Source organism: Chiloscyllium punctatum, chromosome 16 (assembly GCF_047496795.1).
Source record: "Chiloscyllium punctatum isolate Juve2018m chromosome 16, sChiPun1.3, whole genome shotgun sequence".
NCBI classification, from domain to species: domain Eukaryota; kingdom Metazoa; phylum Chordata; class Chondrichthyes; order Orectolobiformes; family Hemiscylliidae; genus Chiloscyllium; species Chiloscyllium punctatum.
This window is the reverse complement of record NC_092754.1, coordinates 4,127,307-4,149,314: the sequence shown is the minus strand read 5'-3', so window position 1 is coordinate 4,149,314 and position 22,008 is coordinate 4,127,307. Positions and strand designations below refer to the sequence as shown.

The 22,008-nt window shown below is 40.7% G+C and overlaps 1 protein-coding gene across 3 annotated transcripts in view; it reads left to right on the top strand.

Moving 5' to 3' along the window:
* The first annotated feature begins 1,725 nt into the window (after positions 1–1,725).
* The window catches only part of LOC140486913 (tumor necrosis factor receptor superfamily member 5-like), a 38,710-nt gene continuing 18,427 nt past the window's right edge, over positions 1,726–22,008 (top strand). For 2 of the 3 annotated variants that reach the window (XM_072586048.1, XM_072586049.1), the window contains exons 1-5: positions 1,928–2,071; positions 3,613–3,752; positions 9,545–9,564; positions 15,850–15,952; positions 16,853–16,978. In XM_072586048.1, coding sequence (XP_072442149.1) covers positions 2,043–2,071; positions 3,613–3,752; positions 9,545–9,564; positions 15,850–15,952; positions 16,853–16,978 — 418 coding nt within the window. In that variant the 5' untranslated portion in view covers positions 1,928–2,042. Of the gene's footprint in view, positions 1,864–1,927; positions 2,072–3,612; positions 3,753–9,544; positions 9,565–15,849; positions 15,953–16,852; positions 16,979–22,008 lie in introns of those variants that run through there. The other variant, XM_072586050.1, reaches the window with a different exon arrangement.

Sequence of the window (22,008 nt, the reverse complement as noted above, 5' to 3'; positions counted from 1 at the left end):
AGATAGCTTGGATGAATACTGCAATGCAGGTTCAGGGTATGGGCCAGACCTACATCACATGAAACAACGCCAAGAGCACCTCACACCTGATGACCAGGTTTTTACCTGCAATGGAGTCCCACGCGCACAATTTCTGCCTCAACCTGGCCATATGGTGGGTGGCATGGTGGCTCAGTGGTTAACACTGCTCCCTCACAGCAGGGTAAAAACAAGGGCTGCAGATGTTGGAAACCAGAGTCTAGATTAGATGGTGCTGGGAAAGCACAGCAGGTCAGTCAGCCTGTTGTGTTAGCAGATGTGTAGGTTAGCTGCATTAGTCAGGGGTAAATATTTGAGATTAGATTACTTACAGTGTGGAAACAGGCCCTTCGGCCCAACAAGTTCACACCGACCCTCCGAAGAGCAACCCACCCAGACCCATTCTCCTACATTTACCCCTTCACCAAACACTATGGACAATTTAGCACGGCCAATTCACCTAATCTGCACATTTGTGGACTGTGGGAGGAAACCGGAGCACCCAGAGGAAACCCACACAGACACGGGGAGAATGTGCAAACTCCACACAGAACCAACATCATCTATAAAATTCCATGCAAGGATTGCCACAAACACTACGTAGGACAAACAGGAAGAAAGTTAGCCACCAGGATACACGAACACCAGCTAGCCACAAAAAGACACGACCCTTTCTCCTTCATACCCCTACACACGGATAAAAAAACCCCACCATTTCGACTGGGACAACACATCTCTCCTGGGACAGGCTAAGCAAGAACATGGATTAGTGGTGCTGGAACAGCACAGCAGTTCAGGCAGCATCCAGCGAGCAGCGAAATCAACGTTTCGGGCAAAAGCCCTTCATCAGGAATAAAGGCAGTGAGCCTGCAGCATGGAGAGACAGGCTCACTGCCTTTATTCCTGATGAAGGGCTTTTGCCCGAAACGTTGATTTCGCTGCTCGCTGGATGCTGCCTGAACTGCTGTGCTCTTCCAGCACCACTAATCCAGTATTTGATTTTCAGCATCTGCAGTTATTGTTTTTACCTAAGCAAGAACATGCCAGAGAATTCCTAGAGGCCTGGCACTCTAACCACAACGCCATAAACAAACGCATTTGACCTAGATGCCATCTATCAACCCCTCGGTAAACGAACAAGAAATGACATCACCACAAACCCCAGGAACCCCATCCAGGAGAAATATATAAATAGAAAGCAGGAGACAACAGCTTCCCTTCACTTGGAGGTCTCCACTGATGCTTCAGCTAAAAATGTAATCATACAGACCTGTAAATAGGAATGATTACTCTGTTTTCGGTATGCAAACAAATGGAATGTTTACATATGTATGGCATGTCCAACTGTACAGACCATTAAAGTATTTTATGAATAAAGTATATTTTTAAATAAAAAACAGCTAGTTAATGAAACGTCTGGATATCAAACCTACAGCTCAGCGAGCAAACCTACACCCTAAACTGTGGGGATTCTTGATACGCTCCTCACAAACTGAAAGCCCAAAATTAGGAAGCCACAGAGTCTCAAACCCTCACTTGAGACTTGATTATTGTCGGGGATGGAAACTGATTAAAAGACACTGAACACGTTTAAGATTTTGTTTTAAACACCCATTTCACGTACCCCCTGCGCAACTGGGAGGCCGCAGGAACAGCAGCAATTTTCAATGGTTAATCTTTAATCTGCGGGGACAGGCGTGTCCTGTGACTTCAGGCGGAAATGAAAGTGAAAGATTCTTCCGATCCTAGACGTGGATCGAAGTCCATCGGTGGCGGATCTGGGGTGGTTTAAATCGCAGTTTGTTGAGGGGGTTCCCGGCCCCTCGGGGATTGTCCATGTCTCCGGTGAGTAACTGTGTGTGAACCCGGCTCCCGGAGCTCGAGCGGGATCATCCGGGGCCTTGGCGTTTGAGCGGGATCTTCAGCTTCAGGCCCGTCCGTCCTCACCAAATGGCGCAGGGCGAAGGAGACGGATAGTTTACTTTGTTTTTATATAGAGATGGAGGTGAGCGAGACAGAGGGAAATGCGGAGGAAACGTTATTATTTGATAAGGTAAAAACAATGACTGCAGATGCTGAAAATCAAATACTGGATTAGTGGTGCTGGAAGAGCACAGCAGTTCAGGCAGCATCCAACGAGCAGCGAAATCGACGTTTCGGGCAAAAGCCCTTCATCAGGAATAAAGGCAGTGAGCCTGAAGCGTGGAGAGATAAGCTAGAGGAGGGTGGGGGTGGGGAGAAAGTAGCATAGAGTACAATGGGTGAGTGGGGGAGGGGATGAAGGTGATAGGTCAAGGAGGAGAGGGTGGAGTGGATAGGTGGAAAAGAAGATAGGCAGGTAGGACAAGTCAAGGAGACAGTAACTGAGCTGAAAGTTTGAAACTAGGATGAGGTGGGGGAAGGGGAAATGAGGAAGCTGTTGAAGATCCGAGTTTAACAAACGGAACAAAACCAGAAAGTGTCTCTGCGGTTTCTGTGGAGAGAGAGAAAACGTATATGAACGTCTTTGGGTGCAGCTCTGAAGACTGCATATTGTTTGTCTTTTGTAAAGAAATAACCCAGATCTACATTGTAACCTCATTCTTGCACTTGTCAAACAGCTAATTTTCAGGAAACAAAGATGGGTAATCACACTCTGCAACATTACATTTTTACTTAACCATCTTTTGCTACTAATGTTATACACTAGAACATAATTATTTAAACAGAGTCCAAGTCCACACTTTTAAAGAGAAGTTTATTTCTGTTAAATATACTCCATAAAACCCACACTCCACTGATTACAAACACCTCATACTTATACACCAAATCTGACCCAATTAACACTTACTTAATATTTCCATTGCCTGATCTTTAACTGCATTAGGCCTCTGGCCTTCTTTCAGACCATTTAGATGATAACACTGTAGATCGCTAGCCTTGTGATCTTGAACAAAAACCAGAAATTACTGGAAAAACTCAGCAAGTCTGGCAGCAGTTTGGAGGAAGAGTCACCCCACCCAAACCGTTAAATCTGATTGCTCTCCATCGATGCTGAGCTTTTCCAGAAATTTCTGTATTTGTTTCTGATTTACAGCATCTGCAGTTGTTTTGGTTTTTATTTAGCCTTGTGACCTTATTGTGCGGTGACAGAGTCAGATTGAGTGTGATATAGTAGAGAGAAGACGGTGGCACCTAACCGTGGGATCATTAACTTTCTTCCTGCATTGCTGAGTATTTTATTTGTGCAGAGAAATGGCATACTATTTGGGTCGAAGCTTGGACGTGTCCTATTCAGTTATGGTCAGACACCATATTGTGAAGGCATGTTCCTGCACTAAATCATTTAAACTGGTGTATAGCTGGGTTTTAATTATGGCATCAATGTTGTGAATGCTGGAAGGCCCCAGCAATGGTAAGCATTTCCATCTCTGCTCCCACATGAATGCATGAGAGGGGTATTAGATGACCAGGATACATAGCGAATGAGGTGAGCAGTCACAATGAGATGAGTAAGCTATGATGGGATACCTGCCATGAAACTGTCTGAAAATACCACAGCCTACAAATGTGAAAAGTCAAACCTTTGTAACTCTTTGTGTTCAACAATCCTAGCTGTCAAGAGATGGTTCACATTCCAATCAGTGCAGAAAAGATGAACATACCAGCTGCAATCCCACTTGGAACCATACTGCTTGGTAGTCTCTTGGGATGGATATCAAGTTATTGTGAAGAAGATACAAAGTTTTATTCAGGTACTCAGTTTGGAAGCACATTGGACAGGCTTTTTGCTGGAGCTTTCCTTACACAATTGTATTTGCATATTTATGTTGAATAAAAGTAATTATTAATTTTTGTTTTAAATTCCTTCCCACTAACTTTCCAACTATCATAATACAGAGGACCTTGTAGAAATGTTGGTGCATACATTTAAAATTGTGACTGCTTTAATGGTAATCCTAAATCTGGATAAGTATGGATTGGAAAATGTGTGATCGACTTGCAACTGGTATAAGCATTAATCCTAATCCCTCTGGTTCACACAATCCTCCCTACTGAACACTAAAAGCATGTGTTCTTCATGATGACACTTCCCCTTACAAAAGGAAAGGTTAATGTGAACACTGAAATAGATCCCAACGTAAGGACAAAATTGATGGAGTTAACTAAAGAAACAAAGCTAAAAATCATCAGAGATAAGAACAACTGGATAAATTCCCGGGGCAACGAAGCAAAACATTACATAAAAACAAAACCGAGTTTTAATTTGATACAATGTTCTTTTCATTGATCTGCACACAAATAAAATGAACAATAAGGAGTAGATAGATAATTTTAAAACTGACTTGTACCTAAAGGAATAGAAGTAAGAGGTGGCCCAGCTGGTTGACAACCAACAAGAAAATGCATTCAGCATGATCAAGATAACATTTCAGGCTTGGGCTGATAAATGGTAGGTAATATTTAAGAAACACTAATTATGATCTCCAACAAGGAGGAATTCCTTGATGTTTGACAGGATTACTGTTGCTAAATTCCCCACAATCAACACCTTGATGATTACCATTAATCAGAAATTCAACTGGACCAGTCACTTAAATACTGTGGCTACAAGAATAGGTCAGGGTGGGAACTCAGCAAGTAACTCAGTGCTTGACTCACGAACTAGGACAAGGTAACCCATTTGATCAGCAATCCATCCACTACCTTCAGCCAAAGTTCTTAAGCTGTGCAGCTGCTCAGATGTTCCTTACGCACCATTCGGAAGTTGCCGCCACAGATGGACCTTGGAGATTTGCTCACTGAGAAAGCATTAGAGGGAATGTTACCTTCAGCATTCACTTCATATTGGCAGGAATGTGTACATCTACAAAGTGCAATACAGCAATCCACTTAGGTTTGGAATGTTCTGTTTAAGAAGCTTATGATCTCAGTTATCGAGAGGAACAAAGGACAGATGATGTATGGAAATACCATCATATGCAGGTTATCCTCACCACTGTCACTTGGAACCTTATCATCATTCTTTCGTTGACTTGGAGACAAAATTCTCCATTTTCTTAAAGTTGTCAAGAGAGCATTCCGTTAGAAATCCATGAAAATAATGCTGCAGAACTTTCTCAGCAAGACATTTTGTGGCTTGCCTTGTTAGTTGGAGATTTTTGCTTGCCCTTCATTTTTAAAATGATTGGTTCAAAAAAAATGAAGGAATTATGAACTGATAACAGTGCAGCAAGGTTGATGGGACTCCTGGGGTCTTGATGAACATTAAGATCAACACTCTATTCATCTTGCTTTCTCTATCCTATCGATGAAGGAAATAATGTAGAAAAAAAAATTGAATTGTTCATTCGGTGTAGATAAAAAGAATAGAGAATGAAAGAGATTAAAGGACAGTTAAGGGTTTTCTAATTCTGAAAGCCTCAGTCGAAGAACAAGCTATCGCCCACAACAAGATGGTAATGTTCCAGTTGGTCCCTGTTAGTTTAATTGTTAAAGTACTCCGTTTGTTACCTGCAATTTTAGTGCAGTTGACAAAAGTGATTAGTAATTTATAAATGATTCAATTGTCATACCTAACTGGGGTAGTGTACTGGAAATCAAGAGCTCCTATTCCTATAGCCATCATAAAATGTTAAAGATTTTAATCAACGTTCACAAAATTCTGCAAATTAATTGTCTTTTTAGAGTAGGTCAACACTGTTCAGGTTTCTGTCCTTAACAATAATTACTATTTATTGAAAATAAATAGATTATAGCTCTACAACTAAATAATGAACTGTGGGCATATAACTCTACTGGTGAAAACTATTCCCTTTATAACATTCCCCATACATGCAGACAAACACAAAAATAATATGTTGGTGTATGGATGGAGTGAAATACCAGAAAGGCAATACAATGGTCCTGGGCCATAGGGATCACCGAGATCATCCTTTTTGATTTGTCAGAACTTATTGCTCCTCGTTCTTGCTTCTCCTGATGCTTGCATTTACTTGGACAAGGCACAGGATGTTCTGAAATTATAACATTTCTGACTCATTTGTTAAAAGCCCTGGTTTACCATAACTGGTAAATAGAAAATGACCTGGATTTCTGCAAGCTGTAGGTGGATTTATTGCAGACCCCTTCCAGAGGTCCAAAGCGTTATGGTTGTATCATTCACACCCATCACTACCTGGATCCAATGACGTTGTCGTCAGGCAGAAGATCTCTGCCATCAACAACTGGTCACCAGCCCACAGACCAATCAGACTACTTGCTAACAGCTAAATCTCACTTTGTACACAATACCTGGTGTCAGTTTGTCTGCAAAAATCTTTCCCCAGTGGTTGAACAAATAATTGTATAAACAGAACTTAAAATAATTGCAAATAGCTTGCTTTGAAAAACAATCCTTTGTCTCTAAAATCCCATTTCAGTCCACAATCAGAAATACAGAGAAATGGAAAAATTGTCTTTACACAGTATGTTTTAGTTTGAACAAGACCTTAACATGGTCATCCAGACTTACAGATGCTAAATTAAGTTTATTTAAAGGACAAGGTGTTCTTATCAATACAAGACAGATTTCTACAAGTTTAGCCCTGTTATAAGGACAAAATGTGTATTCCTCTTGCATTCTTCTTTGATAGCAATTCTCCAATGATACTATCTCAAAAGTTTACAGTGACTGGCTAACAAGGAAAATTCTTGAGACCTGTTTTTAATCCCAAAAGAATCATCACAAATTGGTCTGATTCGAATTTGATAAATGGTCAGCATTATTACTAAATTAATCCGTATGGATTATCCCAGGCAAGAATACCATGCAATTCCTATCTGATTTTCTACTAACTTGTAAGTTCTTTATAAGACCATATAGTTCTGGCCAAGGCTAATCAAGGTCAGGGGTGATTTGTTGTTTGCACGTTTCATCTGATTGGAAGGAATGTACAGCAGACAGAAACTATTATGGCTAATTGATGACATTAAAACAAACTTATGGGATTTTGAATATTCTTTGAATACAATGATTAGTTATTGTTTCTTAAAGCATAACTCAGTTGATCCTTACTACTTCATCATTTGCTTTTGACTAATTACTAATACTATAATTCCTCATTAGTATATTTTAAGTAATTACATAGAGTCATAGAGATGTACAGCATGGAAACAGACCCTTCGGTCGAATCCATCCATCCCGACCTGATATCCCAACCCAATCTAGTCCCACCTGTCAGCACCCGGTCCATATCCCTCCAAACTCTTCCTATTCATTTACCCATCCAAATGCCTTTCAAATGTTGAAATTGTACCAGCTTCCACCACTTCCTCTGGCAGCTCATTCCATACACGTACCACCCTCTGCATGGAAAAAGTTGCCCTTTGAGTCTCTTTTATGTCTTTCCCCTCTCACCCTAAACCTATGCCCTCTAGTTCTGGACTCCCCAACCCCAGAGAAAAGACTTTGCCTATTTACCCTATCCATGCCCCTCATAATTTTGTAAACCTCTGTAAGGTCACCCCTCAACCTCCGACGCTCCAGGGAAAACAGCCCAGCCTGTTCAACCTCTCCCTATAGCTCAAATCCTCCAACCCTGACAACATCCTTGTAAATCTTTTCTGAACCCTTTCAAGTTTCACAACATCTTTCCGATAGGAAGGAGACCAGAATTGCATGCAATATTCCAACAGTGGCCTAACCAATGACCTGTACAGTTACAACATGACCTCCCAACTCCTGTACTCAATATTCTGACCAATAAAAGAAAGCATTCCAAATGCCTTCTTCACTATCCTATCTACCTGCGACTCCATTTTCAAGGAGCTATGAACCTGCACTCCAAGGTCTTTTTGTTCAACAACACTCCCTAGGACCTTACCATTAAGTGTATTAAGTCCTGCTAAGATTTGCTTTCCCAAAATGCAGCACCTCACATTTACCTGAACTAAACTCCATCTGCCACTTCTCAGCCCATTGGCCCATCTGGTCTAGATCCTGTTGTAATCTGAGGTAACCCTCTTCACTGTCCACTCCACCTCCAATTTTGGTGTCATCTGCAAACTTACTAACTGTACCTCTTATGCTCACATTCAAATCACTTATATACATGACAAAAAGTAGAGGACCCAGCACCGATCCTTGTGGCACTCCACTGGTCACAGGACCCCAGTCTGAAAAACAATCTTCCACCACCACCCTCTGTCTTCTACCTTTGAGCCAGCTCTGTATCCAAATGTCTAGTTCTCCTTGTAATCAGTGAGATCTAACCTTGCTAACCGGTCTCCCGTGGGGAACCTTGTTGAATGCTTTACTGCAGTCCATATAGATCACATCTACCACTCTGCCCTCATCAATCCTCTTTGTTACTTCTTCAAAAAAACTCAATCAAGGTTGTGTGACATGATTTCCCATGCACAAAGCTATGTTGACTATCCCTAGTCGATCCTTGCCTTTCCAAATACATGTACATCCTGTCCCTCCAACAACTTGCCCACCACCGATGTCAGGCTCACTGATCTATAGTTCCCTTACAGAATACAAAGTGTTTTCCTTAAACAACCATTTATCTTTCAATAGCTTCCTTAATGTTGTTAGTGTATTGTTGTAAATTAAAAATGAAAATAGTCTAAATGGTCAAACTATAGTAAAACCCAGTAACCAGTTCCAGTTATGTATTCTGGTTGAGTAACATTGCAGGAACTCAAATCTTATTATTACTGTACAAAGCTAAGTACAGATATTTGAACTGTGTAATTTTTTGACACTTTTTGGGAGATTTATAGCAAGCTAATATCGAACAATAGAGCAATATTTGAAAATGTGTTATTTATGAAGGTTTTCTTCCTCACCGCCTTGCTGTACCACCACCTCTACTTAGCAATCTAAACTTACATATGAATTTTCCTTGCATTTTCCCAGCAATTTCTAGCAGAATGTAGTTAACATTTTCAGATGTTGAAGGACAAATAAGTTGTATTGGGTGCCATGTGTCAATGAATTTTTAAGTAACACCAAAAAATTGAGATTGAAAGGAAAATCAAAAGAAGCAAGCTTTCCATTGTGTTTCAAGATAAGGGATTCAGGAGGTCAATATGTAGCGATTTATTAATAACACTTCAAATTGGGATAAAGGCACTAAGGACGTTAACTAAAAAGAAATTGAATCACTCTACATTCAATGTTTTGCTTGCAATTTGAATCAGTTGCTGAATAAATGTTTTTATAGTTTGGAAAAGGAACAGATTGGGAGAGAGAACAGTGTGCAGGTGTACTCCAGTGTCACAGGGAGAAAGGCCTAGATGATAAACAAGTTAGAGACCAGAGCACTTGTCAAGTAAAGAATGGGTGAATTCTGAAACAAAACAAAAAGTCTTGGAGAAATTTGACTGGTGTGGCAGCAGAGAGAATAACAGTTAATGTTTCGGGTCTGATGGCCCTTCATCAGAAATGTGAATTTTGAACTTAGTTTTAATTGTGAAGCTAAAGCTATTGTTATTAAAAGTAAACATTTGTTTGTTGATATCTTCCAGAAGTTAATTTATACTATTCTTATGTTATCAGGTTCTGGAAGAAAAGTAAAGGTAAGAGTTCAATACATTCTATCATTCTTATCAGTGAGTATTTTATTCAGGGTTAAAAAAGTTAAAGTCACCAAACAATAATACCCCATGGCATCTTGTATTGTTCAAAATATTTTCCTTATAAAATTGAAAGAATAAGATTTAGCCAGCAGACAAAAGCTCCTTGGTCGTGCATTTTACATCCTTTCAATTAGCAAGACGAGAATAATAAAGTTGTAACTCCACTGCCCCTCCTCCCTTTGCCACATCGCCCAGAGATTTAGGGAGCAAGAAAGCCACAGCCCACAGCTGATGGTATCTTTCATTGCAAATTAATTTAACAGTTATCTTTCATTACTGACTCAATTCCTTTCTGTAGTTTATGATGTTCACTGCTACTTTTCAGAGGAATTAATGGGTTACTAGCAGACTAGATTTCAGCTCAGTTCTGTGTGCATAAATACCGATTGTGTTAAGACCATAGGGCCTAGGACCAGAGTGTCAGCAACTGTGTTATTGAAAATGATTACCTGACTGAAGTGCAGAAGCTCCTGTGTTTCAATTAATCCATAAGATCTTGCTGGATTTTTTAAATATAAATTTTAAGTTTTAGAAGTGGACAAACAGCTGTTACAATTACAAACAAAAATAGAATTTGCTGGAAAAGCTCAGGTTTGGCAGCATCTGTGGAGATAAATCAGAGTTAATGTTTCGGGTTGAGTGAGTCTGAGGAAGGGTCACTCGATCTGAAACGTTAACTCTGATTTCTCTCCACAGATGCTGTCAAACCTGCTGAGCTTTTCCAGCAATCTTGGTTTGTGTTTCTGATTTATAGCATATTCAGTTCTTTAATTTTTATTTTATGCCAATTAAATGTAGGCCTTTGAATAAGTCAGGATGTCCCATGGTGCTTTATAGCTACTGAGACGCTTTCAAAAGGCCATCACTTTTGTGGTGTAGGCAATATGACAGTCATTTGGCGAACAGCAAGCTGGTGAGCAAATTATAATGACCAGATATTCTGACTTTGATTTGGCTTGGGCGATAAACATTTGGGTCAAGGACGAGGACTAAGTACTATGCTTTTCTTCAAAATAGTGCAAAGAAATTTAAGATGGCAAATGGCATGTCAGATTAAGTTTAATGTTTAATCTAAGAGAAAGCAACTTTGACTTTGTAAGAGTCCCTCCATAATATGCTGGGGAGTTACAGTCTTGCTTTTTGTGCTCGTGTTCAAGAATGGGATTTGAACCCAAAATCTGCTGACTGAGCTGGGAGTACTATTTTCTGAGCTACAGTTGACAGCTACCAACTCCTATTTGTATGGAGCTTCAATCCAGTTAGTTGTTAAATAATTTAAATTGGGTATCTGAACCAATTGTGTTGTTTTAAAAAATATATTGCAGTAGCATCTGATTTTCACATTGCGAGTTAATTGTAGTGAGCAGATTTAGTTTCTCTTTATTAAAAAATATTTATTTAAGTTATAATATGTTTCATACTGTTATGATAAAATGAGTCAACGTGATGTTACAAAACTAGCAGCACCTGGGATATTAGCAATACAGAGAAACCTCTGTTATCCAAATATCAATTATCTGAAGGAGTTCTCGAGGTGCCGATAGAAACATTACATCGAAGACGTGTTTCCAACACTGATCGCATCTTTTGTTTACAGTGATTATAAGTGAATTCAGCTTAGAGAACAGTCCTGGACTGATGGGAGCCCAAACATTGTATCCAAATGACTGACCTCCCACCCTCTCTCTCTCTACCCACACTTTCCCTGGAGTTCTACACAGTACCCTAACGCCCCCCCCCCCATTCCCCAGATAATCTCTCCAACATTGTCCTGTACTGAGCAAAGGTGGAACCTCTCAAAACGTTGCAATAAAAGATTGTGTGTGCACTATTTGGAGACTCACCAACCAAAAGGCAGCAGCAGCACTTGTTGGTGTTCAGTTCGGCTTCCCAGAGAGGGGGCGGGAACCGGCAGAGATGGGGGAGAAGGGGGTGGTGCTGGACGGGTTTGGGGCATGAGCAGGGGCAATGTTGGTTGGGGGGACGGTGCGGGTGGTGTTGGACGGGATTGGGGGAGGCGCGGGTGGAGGCGGTGTTGGACGGGATTGGGGGATGCGCGGGTGGAGGCGGTGTTGGACGGGATTGGGGGAGGCGGTGTTGGACGGGATTGGGGGAGGCGTGTTTTTGATAAGGGATAGCATTACAACTGTGCTTAAGGAGGATATTCCTGGAAATGCATCCAGGAAGGTGTTTGGATAATAAAAGAAAAGGAAGTAAGAAAGGGACAATCACCTTATTGGGATTGTATTATAGACCCCCTAATAGTCAGAAGGAAATTGAGAAACAAATTTGTTAGGACATCTCAGTTATCTAAGAATAATAGGGTGGTTATGGTAGGGGATTAGAACTTTCCAAACATAAACCGGACTGCCATTGTGTTAAAGGTTTAGATGGAGAGGAATTTGTTAAGTGTGTACATGAAAATTTTCTGGTTCAGTATGCAGATGAACTTACTAGAGAAGGTGCAAAACTTGACCTACTCTTGGGAAATAAGGCAGGGCAGGTGACTGAGGTGTCAGTGGGGGAGCACTTTGGGGTCAGCGACCATAATTTTATTAGTTTTAAAATACTGATGGAAAAAGATAGACCCAGACCTAAAACTTGAAGTTCTAAATTGGAGAAAGGCCAATTTTGACAGCATTAGTCACAAACTTTCAAAAGCTGATTGGGGGCAAATGTTCGCAGGTAAAGGCACATCTGGAAAATGGGAAGCCTTCAAAAATAAGATAACGAGAATCCAGAGACAATATATTCCTGTTAGGACGAAAGGAAAGGCTGGTGGGTATAGGGAATGCTGAATGATGAAAGAAATTGAGGGTTTGGTTAAGAAAAAGAAGGAAGCTATTGTCAAGTATAGACAGGAGAGATCGAGTGAATCCTTAGAGTATGAAGGCAGTAGGAGTATACTTAAGAGGGAAATCAGGAGGGCAAAAAGGGGACATGAGATAGCTTTGGCACATAGAGTTAAGGAGAATCCAAAGGGTTTTTACAAACACATTAAGGACAAAAGGGTAACTAGGGACAGAATAGGACCTCATAAAGATCAGCAAGGCGGCCTTTGTGTGGAGCCGCAGGAGTTGGGTGAGATACGAAACAAGTACTTTGCATCAGTATTTACTGTGGAAAAGGATATGCAAGGTATAGAATATGGGAAAATAGATGGTGACATCTTGAAAAATGTCCATATTACAGAGAAGGAAGTGCTGGATGTCTTGAAACACATAAAAATGGATAAATCCCCAGGACTCTATAACTCTCCCAGGACTCTATAACTCTATGACCTGGTCAAGTGTACCCTAGAACTCTGTGGGAAGCTAGAGAAGTGATTGCTAGGCCTCTTGCTGAGATATTTATATCATCGATAGTCACAGGTGAGGTGCCAGAAGACTGGAGGTTGGATAACGTGGTGCCACTGTTTAAGACGTGTGGTAGGGACAATCCAGGGAACTATAGACCAATGAGCCTGAAGTCGGTGGTGGGCAAGTTGTGAGAAGGAATCCTGAGGGACAGGATGTACATGTATTTGGAAAGGCAAGGACTGATTAGGGATTGTCAACATGGCTTTGTGCATGGGAAATCATGTCTCACAAACTTGATTGAGTTTTGTGAAGAAGTAACAGAGGATTGATGAGGGCAGAGCAGTAGGTGTGATTTATATGGACTTCAGTAAGGCGTTTGACAAGGTTCCCCATGGGAGACTGGTTAGCAAAGTTAGCTCTCATACAGGGAGAAATAGCCATTTGGATACAGAACTGGCTGAAAGGTAGAAGACAGAGGGTGGTGGTGGTGGAGGATTGTTTATCAGACTGGAGGCCTGTGACCAGTGGAGTGCCACAAGGATCGGTGCTGGGTCCTCTACTTTTCAGCATCTATATTAATGATTTGGATGTGAGCATAAGAGGTATGGTTAGTAAGTTTGCAGATGACACAAAAATTGGAGGTATAGTGGACAACAAAGAAGGTTACCTCCGATTACAACGGAATCTTGATGAACCAATGGGCTGAGGAGTGGCAGATGCAGATTAATTTAGATAAATGCGAGACACTGCATTTTGGGAAAGGAAACCTTAGCGGGACTTATACACTTAATGGTAAGGTCTTAGGGAGTCTTGCTGGAGTACAGGAAAGTAGAGTCTCAGGTAGATAGGATAGTGAAGAAGGCGTTTGGTATGCTTTCCTTTTTGGTCAGAGTATTGATTACAGGAGTTGGGAGGTCATGTTGCGGCTGTACAGAACACTCGTTAGGCCACTTTTGGAATATTGCATGCATTTCTGGTCTCCTTTCTATTGGAAGGATGTTGTGAAAATTGAAAGGGTTCAGAAAAGATTTACAGGGATGTTGCCAGGGTTGGAGGATTTGAGCTATAGGGAGAGGCTAAACAGGCGAGGGCTCTTTTCCCTGGACCATCAGAGGCTGTGGGGTGACCTTATAGAGATTTATAAAATCACGAGGGGCATGGATATGGTAAGTGTACAATGTTGTTACCCTCGGGTAGGGGAGTCCAGAACTAGCGGGCATAGGTTGAGGGTGAAAGGGGAAGATATAAAAGAGACCTAAGGGGCAACCTTTTCATGCAGAGAGTGGTGCATGTGTGGAATGAGCTGCCAAAGGAAATGGTGGAGGCTGGTACAATTGCAACATTTGAAAGGCATCTGGATGGGTATGTGAATAGAAAGGGTTTGGAGGGATATGGGCTGGGTAATGGCAGGTGAGACTAAATTGGGTGGGGATATCTGGTCAGCATGGACGCGTTGGACTTAAGGGTCTGTTTCAATGGTGTACCTCTCTTGGGGCGGCATGATGGCTCAGTAGTTAGCACTGCTGCCTCACAGCACCAGGGTCCCAGGTTTGATTCCAGCCTTGGGTGACTGTGGAGTTTGCACATTCTCCCCATGTCTGCGTGGGTTTCCCCTGGGTGCTCCGGTTTCCTCCCACAGTTCAAAGATGTGCAGGTCAGGTGAATTGGCCGTGCTAAATTACCCATAGTGCTAGGTGCATTAGTCAGAGGAAATGGGTCTGGATGGGTTACTCTTTGGAGGGTTGATGTGGACTGGTTGGGCCAAAGGGCCTGTTTCCACACTGTAGGGAATCTAATCTCTATAACCCCATAAAAATCAAATTTCTTGATATTTCTTTCAAAAATATCAATTAAAAATCAACAACCATTAAATTGTTCAACTATTTTTTTCTCAACCAGCCAATTTCTTAACCTAGAATTATTCAATTTATCTAAAATGCACTTCTGTAATTCATAGTTGATTTTTAACATAAAACATTCAATTAAAGTGGTGATAATTTAACGGGTATTGCCTTCTCACCTGCAAAATGAAACTTTTAACCAAACATAAAAATGTTTTAATTCACAAAAATATCCATGATTCTCCAGCTCTTGATGAAAGCCTGTCTAGTAATTTTTCTGACCATTTAAAATGAATTTGTTCTTTTCGTGCGACTTGAGCTTATACCTATTTTTACCTGCACAAAGTCTACATTACAAAGCATGTTTTTAAAATGTCATAACAGTACTCGCTGTCTGGTACTTTTGTTTATAAAAAAGCTTCTTCAGTTGATGAGAAATGCTTTTTCAATCCTGAACAATGTAATTGTTATCTTGTACAGGTACTTACTTTTTTCAAATGCAGATGCAGCAACATCCATCAGGCTTTTCTTCCAGACACCTCATATTTCAGCACTATAATATTTGAAAGAAATTTGCTTTGTTTCAGAATTGTTTGAACTAAATAAAGATTTCCATAATTATAAGTTTGAAATAAACATGAGATTGTGTTACAAAATTCAGCAGGACAGCTGTTCCTACTGAAAATGTTTTCTTCCCACTAATAATCAGCTTTGATGGGTGGAGAATGCCAAAGCCCAGAATTGACCACTTTACTGAAGGAAGACCGGGACCTTGTTGAAAAGAAGGCTAATCCATCAGTGATGGAGCAAAGCTCTGGCATCCCCTCCTTATGGTTCTCCACTAGTTCAGGAGCAACTATTCCTCCCTTGTGGTGCTCCTATGTTTTTGACCAAGCATTTGGTTATCCCCTATTGTCTCCTTTCATGGCTCAGTATTATATTTTGTTTTTATTATGTTCTTGTGAAACATATTAACTTACAACATAACTATATTTTAATACAACTTTTGGTTATTGTAGAATGGGAAAATAGAACTTAAAAGTAAAATACAACCATGGAAGTGAAGTTCATTTATTTTATTGTAGATTTTGTTCATCATCTTACTGATGTTTCAACCACACCTTGTGAGATCGTGTGCTGTAAACAAGTATGAACACGAAGGTCACTGCTGTTCCATGTGTTCACCAGGTATGTGTTAGTCCCTGTTTTAAACAGTCATCACCACCACTGTCTACTATAGAGCTTTATTACAACCCTGCAGCATTTAATCAGGAACTTTATTTTTTTTTTAAAGAAAACTTGTTCATGGGGTATGAACATCACATTGCTGTGGGACTGGTGTCACATGGCAGTAAAGATGGCAGATCGCCTTCTCTAAAAAGGGCTTTCTTGGACAGGATAAGTTTTTAATGCCAATTGATAAATGGTCATAATTAGGCTAGCTCTCTGTTCCAGATTTGTAAAAGATTCACATTTCACCACTTGCCATGGTGGGATTTGAACCCATGTCCCTAGAGTATTGGTCTGGTGTTCTGGATTACTATCTAGTGATATTATAATTATGTAATATGCTTACCTTGTGAAAGAAAAAAAGACAAAATGGGTCAAAATCCTTTATAGAGCAAAATAAAAATTAAGAAAGATAGTGTGATTAATTGAAAGAGATGAAAGATAGTTTTTTATTTTAAAAAAACTTTTCAATGCGAACAGCTTCAGAAGGAATGAAATTCATACTCAAATTATTTTTTGGTGTCATAGTGGTTGATAATAATCAATGCTGACCACACCAATAAAAAATCACTTATTCCTGAATGCAACAGCTTAACTTTTCCTGGTGCATTAATGGTAGCTCATGGGTAAGTATCTGAGCTTTTTGCATGCTTACACATAAAGCTCCTCAATTATACTATAGATTGCCTAATCTTTCTGAACTTCTATATTAGTATTTTATTCTGCATAAAAATAGTAAGTTCTTATTACCAGTTCACTTAGTTGTTCAAATCGTTTTGCCGCAAAACCCTGTCTCTTAACAATTTCCTGGCAATACCGTAAACTTTGTAATTTGACAACTGACTTTTTTAATTGCAGGCTTCATTGTACTAAAACATTGCACTGAATTATTTGGTACAACATGCAAGCCATGTACAGCCGGAGAATTTATGGAACATCCTAATGGGTTAGAGACATGCTTCAAATGTAAACCTTGTGACCCAGGTAACTATCAAACTTATTCATTTTAAACAGATCATTGTGGAACTGAGGCAGCCCAATTATTGAAGATGCAGAAATGCGGATTAATTTTTAAACATAGTTTTTAGCTGTAAATTCTGGGTCTTATGATCCTGCTCAATGGCTACCTGATGAAGGAGCAGCGCTCCAAAAGCTAGTACTTCCAAATAAACTTGTTGAACTATAACCTGGTGTTGTGAGATTTTTAACTTAAAACAGAGTATGGGGAATGGACAGGAAAGTGCATTTAAGGCCATGATGATGTCAAATCTTACTGATTGACAAAGGAAGTCCAGTGGTGGTATGGCCTATGCCTGCTTCTATTTCGTATGTTCACATTGGGTTTGGAGACTGAACACTTTGTCAGGAATAGTAATTAAACAATTGTTAGAAATTCTTTGGTTTTAGCAAAACATAATTGTTCAAAGTTTTTGTTTAATGCATTTGCTATTTAAAATGAAGGGGGAAAAGCTGATTTGCATAGCACTCTAAAGGATACTACACATTATTTCCGAGTGGGCAGTGCAACTGGCACAATCCAACTGTGCTCTCTGTTCATGGTGAACTTACATTAGATCGCAACGTGTTGCTATGAACTGATTTTTCTCCCCACGGTATTTCGCAAGCAATATTTGTGCACCTTTTTGGTGAGCTTCAGATTCATGATTGTGTCACTGCATTAATGGTGAAATTGTGCAATTCAACTTCAAATCTGAGCTGGAATTTTCTCTCAAATTTATTTTGGAGTCAACGAACACAAACAATGCTAGAGAAACCCAGCCAGTCTGGCAACATCTCTGGAAAGAGAAACTCCATTAACATTTCAAGTCCAGTGTGACTTTTTATCAACATTTTGTGTTTCTTTCAAATCTCCAGCATCTGCATGATTTTGCTTTTATTTGATTGTTTTGGAGTTAGATGTGATTAGATTAAATGTCATATGTCACAATTCCTGTGAAAGAAATAACTTTCTGGTGTTGCTTCCTTTCCCCAAGGATTCAGACCTGTGCTTGACAGCGGTTACACAGCTCCCAGTAGCTCTCCTGCTCCTCACTTAAATTATCATTATTTATACATGAGGCGATCTGCTGAGGGTGTTGGTCACGATGGCTAAGTTAATTTATTTTGTCACTGAATGGAATAGAAAAATGGGAGCCATGGCTGAGCCTTCTGCTTGAGACCTTTTTACAATATTTAGACACTGAGACTAGCTAGTTCAACGTAATATAGACCACCTGGGCATTTAATTGTTGGGCTATTGGGAATGAAAATACAACTGTCTTCGTATTTAAGATGAAATATAAATTCTGGAATCATCCATCAGGTCAGGGACCATCAGTCTGTGGAGAGGGGAAGTTAGAGCTAACGATTCAGATTGTTAACAAGGACATTGGCCTTGTTCAGAGTGCAGCATAAATGCACCAGAATTAAAACAGAAATTAAAAGGATTTGCATATGTTACAGGATGCTTACATCCTGCTTACAGAATGGCTTTTTGGAACAGCTTGTCCTGGAGCCCACAAGGGAGCAGGCTATTATGGACCTAGTGCTATGTAACGAACCAGACTTTATAAAAAATCTTAGAGTAAGGGAACACTTAGGAAGCAGCAATCATAATATGGTAGAGTTCAGTCTGCAGTTTGAAAGAGAGAAGGCAAAATCAGATGTAATGGTGTTACAGTTAAATAAAGGTAATTATGAGGGCATGAGAGAGGAACTGACGAAAATAGACTGGAAGCAGAGCCTAGCGGGGAAGACAGTAGAGCAAAAATGGCAGGAGTTTGTGAGTATAATTGAATGGCGGAGTGGACTCGATGGGCCGAATGGCCTTACTTCCACTCCTATGTCTTATGGTCTTATAATTGAGGACACTGTACAGAGGTTCATCCCCAAGTAAAGAAAAATTATCCGGGTAGGGATTAGACAGCAATAGCTGACACAGGAAGTCAGAAAATCTATCAAAGAAAAAGAAAGATCCTATAAAGTGGCCAAGAGCACTGGGAAATCAGAACATTGGGAAGGCTACAAAATCATTCAGAGGATAACAAAGAGAGAAATAAGTAAGGAGAGGATCAAATATGAAGGTAGGCTAGCCAGTAATATTAGAAATGATAGTAAAAGTTTCTTTCCGTACATAAGAAACAAATGACAGGCAAAAGTAGACATTGGGCCACTTCAAACTGACGCTGGAAGCCTAGTGATGGGAGATAAGGAAATAGCAGGAGAACTTAATAAGTACTTTGCATCAGTCTTCAAAGTGGAAGACATGAGTAATATCCCAACAGTTAAAGGGAGTCAGGGGGCTGAGTTGAGTATGGTTGCCATTACAAAAGAGAAAGTGCTAGAAAAGCTAAAAGGTCTTAAAATTGATAAATCTCCTGGCCCCGATGGGCTACATCCTTGAGTTCTGAGGGAGGTGGCTGAGGAAATAGTGGAGGCGTTGGTTGAGATCTTTCAAAAGTCACTGGAGTCAGGGAAAGTCCCGGATGATTGGAAGATCGCTGTTGTAACCCCCTTGTTCAAGGAAGGATCAAGGCAAAAGATGGAAAATTATAGGCCAATTAGCCTTACCTCGGTTGTTGGTAAAATTCTAGAATCCATTATTAAAGATGAGTTTTCTAAATTCTTGGAAGAATTGGTGGGGGGTTAATAGAAAAAAAGCACCAGGGATTTGGCAATGGGGGAGAACCCAGTTCAGTTGTGTCTAAGAGCAGTTCTGGATATAGTATTTACGGAAGGGAAAATAGCTGGGCTTTTTGGGGCTTTAGTAGCACAATGGTAGTGTCCCAACCTCTAAATCATCAGTGGTGCGATGGGCAGTGCTGCCGGGGGACTTGGATAAACTGCAGAGTTGGGCTGAGAGGCAGCAAATGGAGTTCAATGCAGATAAATGTGAGGTGATTCACTTTGGGAAGAATAACAACAGGAAGGCCGAATATTGGGTCAATGGAAAGATTCTTGGTAGTGTGGATGTGCAGAGGGATCTTAGGGATCTATGTACATTGATCCCGGAAAATTGCCACCCAGGTTGATAGTGCTGTTAAGGCATCCGGTGTGTTAGGTTTTATTGGTAGAGGGATTGTGATCCAGTGATGTCATGCTGCAACTGTACAAAATGCTAGTGCGACCTCACTTGGAATATTGTGTACAGTTCTGGTCGCCCCATTACAAGAAGGAAGTGGAAGCATTGGAAAAGGTGCAGAGGAAATTTATCAGAATGTTGCCTGGTCTGGAGTGTAGGTCTTATGAGAAAAGGCTGTGAGCTTTGGGTCTGTTCTCATTGGAAAGAAGAAGACTAAGAGGGGATTTGATAGAGACATACAAGACATTAAAGCCAAAGTACAGAGAGATCTGGGAATGCTAGTTGAGGATTCTCTAAAGGTAAACATGCAGGTTCAGTCCGTGATTAAGAAAGCGAATGCAATGTTGTCAATTATCTCAAGAGGATTGGAATATAAAAGCACCGTTGTGCTACTGAGACTTTATAAAGCTCTGGTTAGGCCCCATTTGGAGTACTATGTCCAGTTTTGGTCCCCACGCCTCAGGAAGGACATACTGGCGCTGGAGCGTGTCCAGCAGAGATTCACACGGATGATCCGTGGAATGGTAGGTCTAACATATGAAGAACGGCTGAGGATCCTGGGATTGTATTCATTGGAGTTTAGAAGATTAAGGGGAGATCTAATAGAAACTTACAAGATATTACATGGCTTGGAGAGGGTGGTCGCTAGGAAATTGTTTCCGTTAGGCGAGGAGACTAGGACCCGTGGACACAGCCTTAGAATTAGAGGGGGTAACAGAAATGCAGAGACATTAGAGTTTGTGAGAAGGCCTATGGTGTATTATCGTTCATTAGCAGAGGGATTGAATTCAAGAGTCGTGAAGTGATGTTGCAGCTGTACAGGACTTTGGTTAGGCCACATTTGGAGTACTGTGTGCAGTTCTGGTCGCCTCACTTGAGGAAAGATGTGGAAGCTTTGGAGAGGGTGCAGAGAAGATTTACCAGGATGTTGCCTGGAATGGAGAATAGGTCGTACGAGGATAGGTTGAGAGTTCTCGGCCTTTTCTCGTTGGAACGGCGAAGGATGAGGGGTGACTTGATCGAGGTTTATAAGATGATCAGAGGAATAGATAGAGTAGACAGTCAGAAACTTTTTCCCCGGGTACAACAGAGTGTTACAAGGGGACATAAATTTAAGGTGAAGGGTGGAAGGTATAGGGGAGATGTCAGGGGTGGGTTCTTTACCCAGAGAGTGGTGGGGGCATGGAATGCACTGCCCGTGGGAGTGGTAGAGTCAGAATCATTGGCGACCTTTAAGCGGCATTTGGATAGGTACATGGATGGGTGCTTAATCTAGGATAAGAGTTCGGCACAACATCGTGGGCCGAAGGGCCTGTTCTGTGCTGTATTGTTCTATGTTCTCTGACATTTCTTCAGCCAGAGAGTGGTGGGCCTGTGGAATTCATTGCCGCAGAGTGCAGTGGAGGCTGGGACACTAAATGTCTTCAAGGCAGAGATTGATAAATTCTTGATGTCACAAGGAATTAAGGGCTACGGGGAGAATGCGAGTAAGTGGAGTTGAAATGCCCATCAGCCGTGATTGAATGGCGGAGTGGACTCGATGGGTCGAATGGCCGTACCTCCGCTCCTATGTCTTATGGTCTTACCTAAATAAAGTGTTATATTACTTTGGGCTTAATATCCGAGGGCTGAACTGACCCTGGTCTTTAAAATGTGAAAGGGAATTTTATATAGTCAGTACACAGAAACTGTGAAGGGGACCCTGGACAAGAGGCATAAGTCTTAAAATTAGAACTGAGCTAATTGCGATGATATCGGGGAGCACGTTTTCACGTACCGTATAGTGGAAACATGGAACTACATCCAAGAATCTGTGTAGATTCTAGGTCAATTGAAAATTTCAAGTCTGTATTCAATGGGCTTTAGAAAAGGAAGGCTGTCAAACAGAATGGAGCAAATAGGAATAAATAATCTGTAGAAACATGTAATGTTT